The sequence below is a fragment of the Sciurus vulgaris genome (assembly GCF_902686455.1).
Source record: "Sciurus vulgaris genome assembly, chromosome: 4".
NCBI classification, from domain to species: Eukaryota; Metazoa; Chordata; class Mammalia; order Rodentia; family Sciuridae; genus Sciurus; species Sciurus vulgaris.
The window spans coordinates 178,393,427-178,410,966 of NC_136464.1; the positions used below are offsets into that span (position 1 = coordinate 178,393,427).

A 17,540-nucleotide genomic window follows, 5' to 3' on the forward strand; every position below is an offset into this window, starting at 1 on the left:
GGACACCACCCCAGCCCTGCTGTCACTTGGTTGCTTCTTTCTTCGTGATAGTTTTTCTTAAAAGGTTTCCATGACCCCAGATTGCTTTTGCTTTCTTCCCAGGTCACAGTGCCTCTAGCTGCTAGCATGCTTTGGGACAAGCCCTGGGCTCACCCTTCCCCGTCCCCTGCCCTGGTGGTCTTCCTCGTCCCATTGTTTCCAACACTGTCAGCAACTCTATCTCAAATCTGGTCATTTTCTTCAGTTTCCACAACCTGTTCTCTGTTCTAATGCCACGTCGCCATTCCTAGGTTTGCTTCCTAACTTGTCCTGCCTCTACTTTGGCCTTCTGTGATCCATTCTCCAAATATTATGGGGAGGTTATGAGAAAACAAACCAAAATTTTAAATCCACATAGGATCAAGTCATTTAAAAGCAAAACTCTTTAGTTGTGTCTTAAATCAACTACTTCGCATAAAACTATTGTTAGGCTCTGTTGTGTACTTAACATCTAATTGTTAAACTATACTCCATCAAGTCCTGCTTACAGTGTCTGCTGCTCTGCCTTCGAACACTACTTCCTGAACTGGGCCTGCCTCCTCTCTTCAGTTAGATTATTTAGGTGTATTTATACTCATTCATGTAGCTCATTTTAGATCCATTTAGTTTTCCATTGCCACTCTGTCTATATCGGTTCCCCCACCTTACCTAACCATCACTCTCTGTCCTTTTATTGTTTTAGTTTCTTCACAGCATCAGAAGTCACTATCAGAAATCGCTTACTTTCTTATATGTTTATTTCTAAGTTCCCCCATTAGAATGTGTGTTTGTAAGGACAGGAAAGGGCCTTGTCTGCCCTGTTTTTCACCAGTTAGAACATTACCTGGCACTTGGAAGAAACTCACCAAGTCCTATTGATTAAACAAAGGTGTAAATGCCTCTTAAATTTACTTGAAAATGAAGATCTTATCTCTTTATATCTTTATCTTATTCCCTCTCCTGCTTAGATGAAAGTGTGAAAGGTCATGTACTTCTGTCATTAGTCTGTCAAGTAGAGCTAAGAATACCAAATACACTCAAATGGAGAAAAGTTTGTTGTTATTGCCTTTATTTCAAAGGAGCTATTAGAAGTTTTAGTACTTTAAAGTTTGGAAAAAAGTATTGTGATTGCAGATTAACACTTTGATAAATTATGACCCTTAGAATCTGAAATATAAGGTAGTACAACTCAGACACAACTCAGGTTACATGATACTCAGCTATTAACCATGATTTTATAGTACATAAAATTAAGCATATTAACCTAAAATTCTCTCTCGACATTCATAGGATGTAATTCCTGTCCATTACTACCTAATACCTCCACCAACAAAGACTAAGAATGGCAGCAAAGATAAAGAAAAAGATTCAGAAAAAGAGAAAGATTTAAAAGAAGAGTTTACTGAAGCATTACGGGATCTTAAAATTCAGTGGATGACAAAGTAGGTTTTTGAGTGAATTTTGTTCCTCCAGATGTTTAATTTTATTTTTCCAACTACAATGTTGTGTGGATATCCAGATTCTATTCAAAACTGCTATTGGCGGAGGGTAGGATTATAGTTTCTTCTAAATGTTTCTTGTATTTATATTCATTTTTATAATTTTTCTGATAAATTTTAATATTTCAATCACCTTAATTTGCTCTGAAAGAGAATTTTATTGGTGAGTAGGTATATGAAGGAAAAGAGAGGTAATTTTTTCCTACCATACAAAGATAATCATTGTCCTTTTATTATTTGTCTTTATATTTTTCCATATAGCAGTGCAAATGATAATGTGCCCTAGTTTTCCAGTTATTTGGCGGGGGGGAGGCGGTATGAGCATTTCCTGTGTGATTTAATAGCCCAATAAAGAATCATTTTTAATTACAGTATGGTTGATGGTCCTAAGGATGCAATGTAATCTATTTAAACTTTTCTCTAATGCTATGATGAGCATTCTTATGAAGACTTTTTTAACTTCCATCAGGTTAAATTTTTAGCATAGTGTAATTTTTGAGTCAAATATTAATTTTTAAGTCCTCTTGAACTGTTTTGCTAAATTGCTTTCTAGTGCAAATATAATTTATATTTCATCTGTGTATATATGTGCTACTACAGGATGCAAAAATGAGGCCATTATTGCTCTTACATTATGTAATTACATTTTTTTTAGCCATTAAAGTTGAACTTTTAGCAAGTTATTTATTATTTGTGTAACTTCTTCAGTTAAATATGTTCTTTGCCATTTGTTTATTAGGACATTAGATTTTTCTTGTCAGTTTAAACTTTTTAATATAGAAGATATTAATGCTTTTCTGTACTTGTCACAGATTTTCCCCCAGCTTTGACTTTTGGCTTATTTTTTCCATAATAGTCTATTCTATGTAGTTGAATTAGTTCCTTTTTCCACTTGTTATGCAGTGTTTCACCACTGGTTTTTAGCTGATTACATATGCATGCTTGCGGTTATGAAGTCTTAGAGGGAGGGAGCAGAGGTCTTTATAATGTAAAAACAGTTCCCAAGGATTGAGCCATTTTGTGTGGGTCCACATACAAATATACCTTCCCATTTAAAGCTAGGCTGTTTCTCAGCCAGGAGTCCAAGTCTTGAGTCTGTTTTCACTTTTTGGAGGATAAGAACTTGACAATACAACATAAATTTCTCACAAGTGAAACCTCGAAGATTGACTCCTATAGAGATGACAGCCTGTGGCCCCCAATGATTCTGCTCCCACTAAACTAGTGAAAATCGTTTTTTTAAAGAACAACCCTCTAAAAATCATCCTAAGGTCATACAGCAAGTGAACAAATATCTGCTCAGAGATATCTACAAAAATTTGGTAAGAAAAGTGAAAGACAGGTGATATTCCAGCAAAGACCACTGCCTCTCTCCCTCCTCCCAGTTTAGCAATTGGGAGAAATTTAACTTCAAACTGGTGCCACTGTGAACATAGGCTGTCTCCTGCCCAGTTCCCACGAGAGGAAGCACTTTGTTTTCAGAGGGAACCAGGACATCATTTCTCATCTTGCCAGATACCTGCTGCTGAGGCTAGGTTCCAGCAGAATGCAGTCTCGAAGTGGGGGTTCCCTTCTGCTTTTAAAAGACTTGAATAAGAGAAAAGCCAACTGCTGAGCATTCTGGTGATCACAGTTCAACTCTCTGGTTATAATCTTGTTACTTTCCTCCCATTTGGGAAATAACGATGAGACCACTGGACCCCAGTGCTCAGGACACTGTGACACCACACCTGGCCAGATGCCAAGGAGACCCCAGGCTCACTCCCTCCCCCAAGAGTTCCCAGCTTCAAAAGTAGGGTTGTCACTCAGAAAGATATGTCACTCTCCTGCCATTTGAATTTTGACAAGGGTACCAGTGCCAAAACCATTCAATGAAAAAGTAATGTTTTCAACAAAAGCTACAGGGTCAGTTAGACAGCTGTACAGAGAAAGAAGCTGGACCTTTGCCTCACATCTACACAAAGTAACTTAAAATGTATCTTAGAGCTGAAGTTTCTGGTTGAAGACATCGTGGTAAATCTTCTTGACTTTGGATTGGGCAAAGTATTCTTAGTTAAGATTCCAAAAGCACACATAAGAAAAGAAAAGGTAAATAATTGAGACTTCATCAAAATTAAAAACATTTAGTTCTGAAAGCATAGCATCAGGACAGTGAGAAGGAGTGAAAATATTTATCCCTGAGGAACTTCTATCAGAATATATGAAGAATTACAAGTCAGTGATCCAGAGTCAAATGGCCCAGTTTTATAAATAGTCAAAGAATTTCAACGGACATTTCTACAAGGAAGATAATAAAAAAGGTGGTTAGCATCCTTAGTCTACAGGGAAAACACTGCTTTATGTCTGCTTACTTGAGACTTTAGAAATGTTCAGAAAAGTTTAGAATGTTCTTCATATAGATCTCAGGCACTTCTAGACCTTTACTCTTTCTTGCTATTTGTGACTGTGCTATTTTCTCCTTTTTAATAGGCATGTAGTTTTCCTCATTTTTAACAAATCTGTTTATAGTTGGTATGTAAGAAAGCTACTGGTGTTTATTTTCATCTGAACATCTAATAGAACTCTTACATGAAATACCTTTCAGTTTGCTGTTCTTGGTGTTCGAGGTAAGCATTTGTATTACCTGCAAATAGTGCCCTTCTTTGTCAATGACATCTGTATTTCAAATTGATGTCTTATTTCTTGACTGGAACTTCTAAACAGTGTTAAATAATAGAGAAGATAAACGTTCTTTTTAAAAGAAAATAGTGACTGTTTCTCTTTCTTCCCTCCCTAGGCTGGATTCTAGTGACATTTATAATGAATTGAAAGAAACGTATCCCACTTACCTTCCCCTGTATGTTGCACGGCTTCATCAGTTGGATGCTGAAAAGGTTGGACATGTGTGGTTTTTAAATAAATCTTATTTTGTCTATAATATTAGCTAAGATTTGTACTTTGAATAGGGTTCATCCATATCTTTGCAGTCTGTTCTTGCCAACTGAAACATGTTTCCCCAAATCGAGTGTCCTGTTTTGCTGTTTTCATTAAGGGGGTTATAGGACCTAGCCACTGCTGGGAGTTGACTGGCAGTAATGCTGGGTAGCATATAGTATGTGTCCATACTGAGGTAGGACCTTGGTAGTCTGTGGTCATTGAGAGGGGTAGTAGAGAAGACAGCCTGTGGGTTGACTTGTGACCTTGACCCAAAGGGCGGGGCCCTGGCCAGATGGAAATATGAACACCTGTGTTGCAGCTCTGCTTTGTGTTAACTCCTTGATGATTGTCCTTTGTAAGTTTTAGCCACTGTTCCAGACTGTCTTAACGTGGGCCAGTGCACATTCTTAATCATGGCAGAGGGAAATGCCAGCTGTAATCAGTTAGATATCAGGAAGAGTGGCAGGTGACCTGGAGTGTGTTTAAAGGAGAGCTCTTAAGAGACTTGCATAAGAGAAAAGCCACTGCTGAGCACTGTGGTGATCACAGTTGGTCTCTATGATTATAATCTTGTTACTCTCATCAGTTTTAATGGTGGATTAGAAACAGTTTATTTCATCAGCTAGTGCTTTTCTTTTTTACTTCTTTATTTATTTTCTTGATTTTCCTTTTTACTTGTTTTGATGTGTGGAATAACATAGCCAGTCACATCTCAGAAATCTTATGAAGTGCAGAAAATTAGTTTCCTTTGTGAAAAAACAAACCATTTTTGTAGACTTTATGTTCAGTTTGCCCCCACTGTTGTTCTACAGCAGGGAGTGTAAATTTTATGTCTACACTCAAGTTTCCCAGAGACACTGGCAGGTTACAAGAAGTCTTCGTTAGGAGATAGCACAGAGCCCCTGGGCTGCCAGTAAATGACCTGGCTCCCTCTGCAGATGCAGCTCTCATGGTTGAGACAGCAAAAACCAAATGCTTTATTGTACTGACTATTATACTCAGTTTTGTCTTTTTTCTTCTTTTTTTTTCTCACCAGGAACGAATGAAAAGACTTAATGAAATTGTCGAGGCTGCAAATGCTGTTATCTCTCATATAGATCAGACGGCCCTAGCAGTTTATATTGCAATGAAGACTGACCCCAGGCCTGATGCAGCTACTATAAAAAAGTACCTAACCAGTAAATAATCTTTCTTGCATCTCATTTCTTAGTTATTTGTATAAAAATTAGGGACTGATGTTATTGAGGGTATTTTTTTCTGATGTCTGATGTGTTCCTAATATTTGGGTACTCCCTTCTAAGAAAGGTTTTAATAATCTTCAGTCCTTTTAAGACTCAGCCAGGAAAGCATTTTGCGTTCTGTACCTTAGGTGTGCCAAGGTGGAGAGGTTCAAGTAGCTGTGACCAAGTAGTGTGTCCTCCTCTTGGGGTCTGTGTGAACTGGACAGATTGGGAGGACGAAAGCATGACACCTCGAATTAACTTTTAAGTTATTTAATGACCAGTGGCATGAAAAATATAAATTTCAGTTTGTAATGCCCCATAGAATAAATATTTTAAACAGTAGGTTAAATCTGTCATCTGGCAACCTTAGTTTTCTGTGACTCTCCTTAGCTGGGGAGAATGGCAGATAGTTCAGAGTTTAGTCTTCGTAAGACCTGAGACTGCATGCAGATGTTGGAGCTCAGCTGGGCTCCCTGGTGCGTGGTGTGGTTCTTTCCACCCGTGTGTGTGTGTGTGTGTGTGTGTGTGTGTGTGTGTGTGTGGTTCTTTCCACCCGTGTGTGTGTGTGTGTGTGTGTGTGTGTGTGTGTGTGTGTGTGTGTGTGTGTGTGTGTGTGTGTGTGAGAGAGGTGTGATGGTCCAGTGCCTCTGAACCAGGCTGTGTTCTGTGTTTGGTCACTTACACCCTTTTGTGAACTCCCACCCCCTCTCCCCGGCAGTGGTAGGATTGAGCCCAGAGCTTTGCAAGTGCTCTACTATTGACCTACATCGCCGACCCCTTTTTGAGACAGGGTCTTGCTCAGGTGCTGAGGCTGGCCTAGAACTTCAATCCTCCTGCCTCAGCCTCCTGGGATTACAAGCACGTGCCACTACACCTGGCCCCCGCTTCTGTGGATTCTATCACCCTATAGCTCACCTGCATCAAGTTTTCCTGTCACTGGTTTATTTTCAGCATTGGGTGTTTTTAACTTATAAGGGTAAAAATATATTCCTTTAGTTATTATAAGTAATAACCTAAATTGTTTAGGCTGCCTTAAATAATTTTCCTCAATAGTTCTATCTGCTTTATTCAGTATTTTTTTTCTAAAATATTTGGAATAGCAAATTCCTCAAACTCTTGCCATCACATTGTCCATATTGACATTATAGGATATCATGACTTTACAAGCAGTAATTTTCAAGTGGAATAAAATTTATTTAAAAAAAAAAAAAAAGTGGTCATTTGGCCATTGTCAGTGCCCTCTCATATTTTCCAAAGAAATAATTTTAAAAACTTGCCCTTTTGTCATTATTGTTAATTATTACAATAAAAATGGTAGAAAATGTAACCACCGTTTATCCAATGCCAACATGTACTAGACTATTTGGGGCTTTTAAGTACATTACCTCATTTGTCATTAGTCTTTCAAACAGCCTGTGAGTGGGGCATTGTTATCCCAGTCTTATAGGATATGAGAAAGTGGTGCTCGGGAGGTTGAGAGGACAGGGCCAAGGTGCCTGCTGGGAAGTGGGGAAAAGCAGCCTTAGACTGGCCGTGCCTTTCGCTTCTCCGGTGCTCCTGTCCCCTCTGGAGGAGCTGCACGGCTCTTCTCCACGCCCTCCCGTGCCCACCTCGCTACCGTCCTTTCTACCTTCCCCAGGGCTGATCTTCCAGCCCAGCCCTGCCCCCTGGCCTTCAGCACTGGCTCCTGTTCCGGCCCCTGGTGTGCAGGGTCTGTGCCTGGTCTGCGCTGCAGTTCTCCTTCCTTCTCACCAGTCAGTGTTCCATCCCCTGCAGGAGTCTGGCCTTGAGCACGTTACACCTGCCTTCCCAGAACATCAGGGGTCACAGGCCCCTTTTGCACCTTCCCCAACCAAGTTCACCACGGTGCCGGATGTCAACTGTCCCCTACACTTTCTAGTGTCAGTTACTTTGTGAAAATAGTATAATTTCTTCACACTCAAGTGTTTGTGAAATAACACATCTGGCTTATCTTGCTATTTCGGTAAATATTAAGGTCCATTTATCGCTCCTGATGTTTTGCTTGTATTTCCTAAATTTTATCCACAGAAGAAATTCAATTCCAGGTTACAGTGAACTAGAAATGTTCTCTTCCCCACTGTTATCATCTTAGGGTTTTCTTCAGTTTCTGCTCTTTGGAGAGTGCTGAACCCTGACTCTAATGACTGTCGATGGTGATATAATCACAGGGTACTTGCTGTTAAACACCATACCTATAAGGGCTTTGAAATAAATTGGGATATATCTAGAAAGGAGCCAAAACACATTGTAAAATGCTAAAAGTTAAACTGGCTTTAAGGTTCTGACAACATTGGATCAGTTTGTCCATTGCTATAAGAAAGTATTTTCCTGGGACCTTTCTTTGGCAGACTGAAACGGCAGACCGGGTTGCCTTTGAGCAGGGCACCATATGCAAGCTTGAGAGATGGTGTTGAGGAGATGCTATCAGGAAATGGTCATTATTTCTTTTTGGGTATTACTGTTAGCAGGATTTCTCATTTCCATGTAAAATTATTTTCACTTCAGTCACTCATGTAAAAAAATGATACAATAGCCATTGTACAGTCCTCAAAATGATACTTTTTGTATGTGATCTGATACCAACTTTTAATTAAATTTGAACCACTTATTTAGTCACTAATGTTAAACTTAGGATTCACATAGAGTTGCTTCCGAGATGTGGTGATCATCACTTTAATGGATACCTAACTAGATCTGATTCAGAAGGTGTCTATTGAGCAAATACTCTATGTAAGACTTCACTGGGAGAACTTAAAAAATGAAGAAGACACACTACCTTAAGAAAATTTGTAATCTAATACAGAAGACGAAACTTCCAGATAGGATGTACCAGTATTTGAAGTTACAGAAGCCTACAGGAGGGAAAGCCTTTCCTCTGAATGGGGAAAGTTCCCGGAGTTAATAAGGGTGTTCTGTCTGAGTAGGTCATATTAAGGAACAAGAGTATAGGAACGGAATATTCTAGATGTGTGGAAAATAGATGATCGAATGAGAGGATGCTAAAATAGGCCTCTTGCAGTCGATTTAGTCCAGGTTTGGCAAGTTGAAAACACCCAGGTTGCCCCCAGCTTGCCTTCTGCATCCTTCCAGCCTCCTCCGAGCAGTAAGGATGGGCCATTTGTGGTGAGGGTGACAAAGCCTGCCTTGCTGTCCAGTTCTGTTCCGTAGTGCCCATTCTCCTTCACAAAGTGGGAATCATGGCTGTGCCTGACTCCCAGGGTTGTCATAAAACATAAGTGAAAGACTGTTAAGGGGGCAGGTGGGATGGGCACCTGGCATCTGAAAGGTGGGAGAAAGAGGGTCATTCAGTAAATGAGAAGCTGTACAGATGCCCCAAAGATCAACTCGTAAGTCCTGTTGTTCCCAAGTCCAGAGTGTTCAAGCAGCTCTCAGGCGTGTTTCCACAAAACGTGAGTGAATGTTGGTTCTTTAAAACTGAAACTTGGTGCTAAACCGTTAAGCAACTTACAGACATAATTTCACCTCCATTGCAAATGCGTTAAAATTGTAATGGCTTCTTAGGTAGGAGGTCACAGGATCAGGTGGGCTTTGGACCATAGCGTGCCCTGTCTTGGGAAGTGTTTTTCGGCAGCGCATTGTCACAGTACTTTGTCTTCACTTGCCCCACCATGTAGCCTCTTCAATCAGCAGGACTCCGCTGAGAGGTTAAGGGATGAGCCTTGGAGCCCCCAGGTGGTTGGACTGGGAATTGTCTTTCCTACTGATTCTGGTTGATTTAGTCCCAGCAGTTCCCACAAGCCACTCGCGTCACCCTGCTCCTTCAGAGCCAGTCTTACTCTTGGGTCATCCACAGCGTCCTGCCTCCTGGTCACTTTCTCAGCACTCTCAGTCCTCATGGTCTTCATTTTTATCTGACATAAGTCGGACAGAATGTCAAAAATAAGCAAGCACTCTGGAGACTAGCACTTTTCCCTGGAGGAGGGTTGTGACCATGTTTCATTCGTTGGTTGTTGAGTGTCTTGTATGTCCCGGGCACCTGTGTGTGTTGTTCCTGCACTAGAGAGAAGCAGTTCACCAGAGACTGAGAGCATGACGCAGAGGCAGACTGCTAAGCCTGAGCCCCACATCCGCCACTTGGAACTGCAGGGCTGTGGACAGATTTGTAATCTTTTTGGGTTTCAGTTTTCTCCTTCACAAAATGGGGATAATGAGAGATATCTTACAGAACTGAATGTCAATGGATTAATATGTTAAAATGCTAGGACGGTTTCAGGCATGTTCACAGTAAGCGTTATGTTTGCTCTGTTTGTACATGAAAATTCATGCCTAGAAGAACCTGACTTCCTGTATATACAGGTGAAGATTTAATAATGGCTATTTGTAAGAAATCTAGAGACCGAAGAGACTTGGCCTAGGGTTCTGTCGCTGACAGTTTTGAAATGATTACCCTTTCAGCTCTATTGCTGATGGTGTTCTGTTTTGACCAAGCACAACTTTCTAATTCATTTAATCTGTGTGTGTGATGTAGTGGCTCATTTAATATTCATTGATAAGGAATCATATTTGATGTAAAATACAAGTGTATTATGTGGTTCTAAAATATTTCTGCTTCGTAAATCTTAGGTAAAAGAATGCATGCGCTTAATTTTAGGTAAAACTGTCATCCTAACGAATTTTCCTGATCTGTGAAATATTTTCTTAACTACTCTCCAGTGATATGGACAAACAGAAATCCACCCTGGTAGATGCGCTTTGTAGGAAAGGATGTGCCCTGGCAGACCACCTTCTTCACACGCAGGCTCACGATGGGGCGGCAGCTGGTGATGCAGAAGGAAAGGAAGATGAAGGAGAGAGTACTCTGGAGTCTCTGTCGGAAACATTTTGGGAAACTACAAAATGGACTGATCTTTTTGACAATAAGGTAATCCTCTGCTTCTTGTTTGAACACACATTTTTGAGCCTCCCTGCTGCCAAAAGAGGAAGGAAAGAACGAAAGGAAGCTCGGCTTCGCTCTGAGGAGGACACTGTGACCTGCTGCCTCACGCTTGTCCTGCCTGTTTTGAAAGCATTTACCATTACTTCATATCTTTACTACTTGATGTTCTGTTTACCCATGATAATCTGGAAAACAGTTGGAAAATATATGTGATAGTCCTTTAGTTTAACCAGTTATTTATGAAGCTAAATCAAAGAGATCATCTAGAAGCATCTTCAGACCTCCCTACCTTGTTGATGTGCTATGTATGTTTTGTTATACTGGTTGCTTAGATATTATTTTCATCAAAACTGCCTAACTTCTAAATAATTATTTTAATTGAGAGCTACTCAGTTTTGAACCCTAGTTTGGAAAATGTAACACTGATAAATTATTTTGGATTTTAGTTATAAAAATATTTTCAATCCCCTTCAGCTCTCTACTATAATTCTGACAAAAGAGATTATATAACTACTAAGCCAGGTGTGGCACACTCCTTTAATCCCAGCTACTCAAGAGGCTGAGGCAGGAGGATCCAAAGTTTGAGGCCAACCTCAGCAATTTAGCAAGACCCCGTCTCAAAATAAAAAATAAAAAGGACTGGGGATGTAGCTCAGTGATGGAGCATCCCAGTACTGCAGAGAGAGGAGAGAAGAGATTAGGTAACTACAAGTTTCTGCCAGTCTTCCTTGCTGTAGAGGCTGTAGAGGCACAAAGTAAAGCAGCAGAATTTTCCTCACCCGGGACAGACCTGCTCTTTGTTTTAGTCATCAGCCACTTGCTCTCAGAATTTACTCTGGTAATTTGCAGAAAAGAACCTGAAAGTAGGAAAAAATTCTTCCTATATGCTTCAGATTTTCTACCACAGTAGAGAAGTGGATTTACAGAAGGTATCTCAGTCTCGTTCAGGAAACTGAAGGAGTCAAAACTGCACAGAAGTTAAGAACTTAGATCTGAAATTCCACCCCTGGAGTTTGACTCCTGTCTCTACCATTTTTAATCTGTGAATTTAGGCAGATTACTCCGTTCTGATGCTCCAGTTTCTTGTCTGTCGAATGAGGACAGGGACAGTACCTGCACTAGGGTGTTATGATGCTATTAAATACATGAATAGTCCCCCAAAATTCCCTGCTGTTATTAACAGTTGTTGAAGGTCTACTGTGTGCCAGACACTGTGCTACCAGAGGCTAAAGTGAACAAGAACCTGGGCCTGTCTTTTGAGGAATGTAGCAGAGCTTGATAAACACTTGGTGATCGTCACAATAAGACTCTTATGGATAATTCTGCCTTTGCAGTGGTGCTGCTGGATTGAGGGCCGTGTACGGCTTGTCTGTTCACTACATTGTGGCAACAGTTGTTGAGCTCTTGCTTGGCTCCAGAATACACATCAGTGTGACAGGAGTCCTTCCTTTGAGGACATTCTCCACGTTCTGAAGTGGAGACCAAAATGTGAACAAATGATAACAAGCAGATTTGACAGATATAATAATGAAAGGTACAAAAGGGACGTGTTTATATAATCTGATAACTTTTTTGAACTTTGTCCTCATCTGCAGTTTTAGTGATTTATCGTGAATCTTTACATTTTTTGTATATCTACCCTAATTTTTGTTTTTGCAATTATTTATGTCAACTCTGGTTTCTTTTGCACGAAGAGACATTTTAAAGTAGATTTCAACAGCTAGTGACCTCTCACATTACTAGTTATTGTCCCCAAAATAAATTACCTCTTCTGCGGAATTACTCAGTACTTTCAAAGATACTACTTGTATTTTAGAAAAAAATGTGCTTGAAGTAACACACTCATTTTATCTACACTTCTGTTATAGCCTTAATTCTTTTATTATTAAAGTTACATGTCTTAAAATGTAACCATTCCATAGATAACCTTTATCTTGTTCTATGTCATAGGTTTTGACATTTGCATACAAGCATGCATTAGTAAATAAAATGTATGGGAGAGGCCTTAAATTTGCAACTAAACTTGTGGAAGAAAAACCAACTAAGGAAAACTGGAAAAATTGTATTCAAGTAAGTGATGTTAAAATTGTCTTTGTTAAATGTCACTTCAGTATTGCCCAATGACAAGAGTAAAGAGTTTATGGCAGTGACATAATAATACTGGTGCTATGACTATTTTTACTTTAATTAATGTAATGTGTATGAGAGACCTCAGTAAACTATTTAAATTTTTAAAATTTTCTTCACTTCTGTGGGGGGCGAGGAGAGACCTGTATTAGTCTCAAATGTTTTCAACAAGGGCACAATGCATTATTTATTTTATATAATTGGAAGATAAAGTTTTCCTTATAGAAGGAAACATTTCTTTTAAATATGTGACACCTCAGTTCTAAAGTGGTTGAACTCACAGTTTGTATTTGATTTTCTTCGCTTGAGATCATAGAACATTTTGTTCATTATTTTATCATATATCACATTATAGAAGAGAAATTCTGTAGTTGAAATTTCTATACAAGTTAATTTTAAGTATTAAAAACTTACAGAATTTTTCAGAAATTATTTCTGTAAGTGCTTCACATGCATTATTGATTTATCCTGAATGATATATGATGGCAGGTGTTTTGGTGGTACCAGATGCAGTTACATTTGTATTTATCTAGTGTAGGGCAGTTACATTTGTATTTAACACTAAATTTGGATGTAAAATGGACCAGTAGGTTTCTTCAGAATTATTTGGCACAGTCAGCTGTAGATTATCTTAATACCCTTGGAACTTTTTCTGCATACAAGTATGCATTAGCCAGTGAGTCCCAGTTGAATACAGTTTAAAGTAGGTCCTTTAGATTTTTCACTAGGGTAAGAGAACTCTCTCTGGAGCTGATTGTCACTATGTCTAGTGTGATCTCATCACAGATCATAACTTGTGAATCACATGATACAAATGTGAGGCCAGCAGTGCTCCCAGACATTGACATTGGGCACTTTCTCCCCTCTGCTCTGCCCCACTATGTCTGTTCTGCACCCAACAGCTGTAAAGGTGTCTTTCGATGCCTGCTGGGAATCTCTGTCACATTAGAATAAACCCAACCCTCCCCTTAGCCTTTGAGTCCTTGCCCACCTCTCTCCAGCCATGTCTCACACCACACTTGCTCCTCTTCTTTGTTTCTGCCACACCAAACTCTCTCCAGTGGCTGGAAACAGCCACACACTTCCCTCTGAAGACCCTGGTCACTGCCTATAGTATCTGTATGGAAAGCTCGTCCCCAGACTTTTCACAGAGAAGAATTCACCTGAAGTGCCACCTCCTTGGAGATCCCTACTTGACCATCTTCACCTCCCAGTTACACCCTGTAGCATACCATTTGTTTTCATCTTACACCTGATCAATACCTTCATACTCGCTTATTTGTTTTTCCTGCATGGAACCTGTTTCCTAAAAGTGGGGAGTTGGTTTAGTGCTGGCTTCTCGGTTCCTAGAACAGTGTCTTACCTAATAGCAGGCACCCAGAAAAAACGAGCGAAAGAAGGATAGGTTGGTAGTTCCCAGGAAAGGAAGTAAGTTAGGCTGGAAAGAAAGGATGGCAGGTTAGTAAAGAGGAAAAGAAGGAAAGTTTTAGGGATGACAGTCAGATGGGTGGGCTGGCTGATAATAAAGCTGGGTGGTACAAAGGAAGGTTGGTGGGTGGTGAACTTAGGGTTGCTTGATGGAAAGAAGGAAGGTTCTGTTTGCCTCTACTTTACTGTTAACTAAGTAGTTGATGGCTAATTCACCCTAAGTATTGAGCTTGGAAATCTGTCGTCTCTTTTAGTAATATATTAATTGTGTTTTATTGTAGCTGATGAAATTACTTGGATGGACCCATTGTGCATCTTTTACTGAAAACTGGCTTCCCATCATGTATCCTCCTGATTATTGCGTATTCTAAAATAAGAACCAAGACTTTAAATTTTAAAAAAGAAAGTTTTATAGTGAATGGATATAAGAACAAATTTGTGGCATTTTAGTCTAATGCATGTTTTCATCCACTATCAATACTGATCATTAAAACAATACCATATTTATCAGAGAATTCACTGGCGTGTGGCTTAATACATGTAAATGTAGACTCTGACATCATGGTGTTTTCTTAATGCCTCACACGGCTGGCAGAAGAGGATGTGCCCTGCTGCCAGCACTGAGCACTTTGAGTTGGGTCACAGCTTCTTATGTGCATGATAGGTTCAGAAGAGCAACTTTTAACGCAAACCTGTAAAATTCTATTTTTTATTTTATAAATGAACAGGGTTTTAACATGCTCAACTTTAATTTTTTTCAATTGTATAAAGGCCTTAAAGCTACATTGAGCGTAGCTAAAATTATTTATTGGACTAAAAATTAACAGAACATCATTTCCAGATTTTTTTTTTTCTTTTGCAAATGTTTACATTCAATTAAGGAGAAAAAAAAAAAAAAAACCCTTCACAAATGTGTAGCATTTGCTAGAACATAATTGTTTCAATAAATTTTCACCTTGGCGTTGTGATAGGCAAGTCATTTTTTTACATCCTCTTGAAGTAAACAGCATCAGATGAATTAATAATGCGTGTATAAGTGCCAGACAGCTGACTCTTTATCAGGTATTGTAAAGATACACATGTGGTATGTTTAAGTTGAAATAATGTAAAACACATGAATAAATGTGCTAAACCAGAATCACAGTACACCATATGCACTCTGATACCTTAATTTTTTTTTTATAAATAATAAAAGTGAATATTGAAGCTTCTTAAAGGTGGTCTTAATTTTTCATAAATCAAATTGGGGGTTAAAACAAATAATATATATTAAATCCACAGACAAAAAAATTAAGTAATTTATTTTATACTGTTTCTTATAGGCTTGCAATTATTTGAATATATTTCCAGTTCTTATTGTGTGATTAGCTTTTGTGTATGTTTAACTTTTTATTATCTTTTTCCTGGCTGCTATTCTTGCTTCTTTTATCCTGCCTCCATGAAACAGTCAGAAATAGACGATATTAAAACATCTGTAGTTACTTATCAAACAGCAAATTGTTTGTGTGTACGTGTGGTTTTTTTCATCTTGTTCTTGTAGAATTTACTGCTGTAGATGACCTACCAACTAATCTAGTCTGGTCACTCAGAACTGCTTTTTATCTGATGAAAGCATCAGAGCCTTTATAAGAAAATGCAAATATGCAAACATTTTGCACAAATACAAAATCATTTTGCACACAGTATCTACAGTCAAAAGTCCCTCCACGAACAGCCACACCAGCATGTTCGCTCATGGTATTTCAAGTACTGCCATCTGTACACATTACAACCCCACACATTATAGGCTTAGTCCTGAAGCAGAATCAAAACCTGGGAAGAGTAAGGTGACTTCCCGAGCTCACACTACTGATTGGCTGCTGGACACTTCAGAACCTGTTCACAGTCCGGGGCAGCTTCCTCCATTGGTCAGTTTTGGCCCTCGGGCCTCCTGTTTCTTCAGTGCAGTTTATTGACCTGCCACACATTCATTCACAGTGCTCTAGCCAAAGGCAGCTGCTCTGTCTGGGTCGGAGAATAAGCTCTGAATGAGCTCTAGAAGAACGTGTCCTCAGTAAAATCATTCCTGTTTCTATGTGAGTAGATCAATTATTGTGTAAGAAAGTGTGCATGAGGGAAGATGGTGCTTTTCAGTCTGCTTGTGGTCAGAGTGGCCAGTGTTTGCCCCATGCCCACTGAAAACAAAGAACTGGGTAAAGATAGCTTTTTAAAGGAACATTAAAGAGTGCTCAGCACTAGTTCACTGACCTGTTTCCAGTGATGATAGGCAACTCCTAATTATTACTAGTGATTTTGCAGTCATGAGATATCTCAGTCCTAGTATTACCTGCATCCTTATCCCAAAAGAGCCCAGCATGATCCTCCTCTGGGACACTACAAATCTCAGACCTCCCTTTCTCACTTTATCCCACCCCTGGACTTAAGTACAGGGACCAGTCCTGGAAGTGTTAGCCTGCTGTCTAACATGGTCAGACACTGACAAGCCTAAGCACCTGACCAGGAAAATAGTGTTGGATTTGGTGTGTCAGCTCCAGCTCAAAAATTATTTAATCTGAATTGGGAGTCTTCCTGCACTCGCAGGAAGCCAGCATAGGAATAGGTGGGGTCTCCTTCACCTCTAGGAGCTAAGAAGCCTGGGTGTAGGGAGGTGGATAAAAAGGACCCTGTACACCACCACTCCACCCAAAAACAACTTGTGTGGAGAGGGTTTCTTGTCCAAGAGTAAGAAGGTGATAATAAGCTTGGAACCATGAGACTGAACATAATAGACCTAGAAGAGGTAACCTCGTCAAGAGTAAAGAACATTAGATTGAAAAAGGAAGCCAGCTAACATCCCTTCCTAGACCCTCCAGGGAAGGAGGGTGTAAGCGCTGCTCCCACAGGAGGGACACTGCACTGCCCGCCAGTCCTCTGGGACCGCAAGGCCAAAGGTGATGGGGAGCTTCGTCTGCTGTGGAACACCAGCTGCTTCCAGCTCAGGCAAGAGCTGCTTTAATTTCACTTAGAACCCCCGCTTTTGTGAGAATCTCAGACAATCATCAAGTACGAGTATAACTTATTCAAGCCGTGTTAGCCCGAAAGTTAGCACTGTGACGGGCTTCACCCTGCAGCCAGGCCTGCCGGCATCCCCAGCCAGCTAGGCCAGATTCTCTCTAGAACCCAACCACTTAGGTCTTATCCACAGTGTGAGTCAAATGCAAAGCAATCGGAAATACTTTGTATATAATTGCCTTTTGTTAAATGTTTGATGTTACAAATTAATTATTAACATACGGTCTCCGTAATTCTGTGGGTGATCCACCTCAAGACTTGGTGGCTTCCAACAGTTTATTTTCATGAGTGTGACTTGGCTGGCATTTGGCTGATCTAGGCAAAGCTTTGGCCTAGTTGATTCCACGCCTGGGTCATTAA

At 39.8% G+C, this 17,540-nt stretch overlaps 1 protein-coding gene across 1 annotated transcript in view; it reads left to right on the top strand.

The window, feature by feature from the left end:
* The window catches only part of TPP2 (tripeptidyl peptidase 2), a 68,692-nt gene extending 53,347 nt beyond the window's left edge, over window positions 1-15,345 (top strand). The window contains 6 exon segments of the mRNA XM_079138661.1: window positions 1,309-1,460; window positions 4,294-4,390; window positions 5,470-5,600; window positions 10,352-10,559; window positions 12,525-12,644; window positions 14,411-15,345. Of these exon segments, the coding sequence (XP_078994787.1) occupies window positions 1,309-1,460; window positions 4,294-4,390; window positions 5,470-5,600; window positions 10,352-10,559; window positions 12,525-12,644; window positions 14,411-14,500 (798 nt within the window). The 3' untranslated portion in view covers window positions 14,501-15,345.
* Window positions 15,346-17,540: the final 2,195 nt, after the last annotated feature.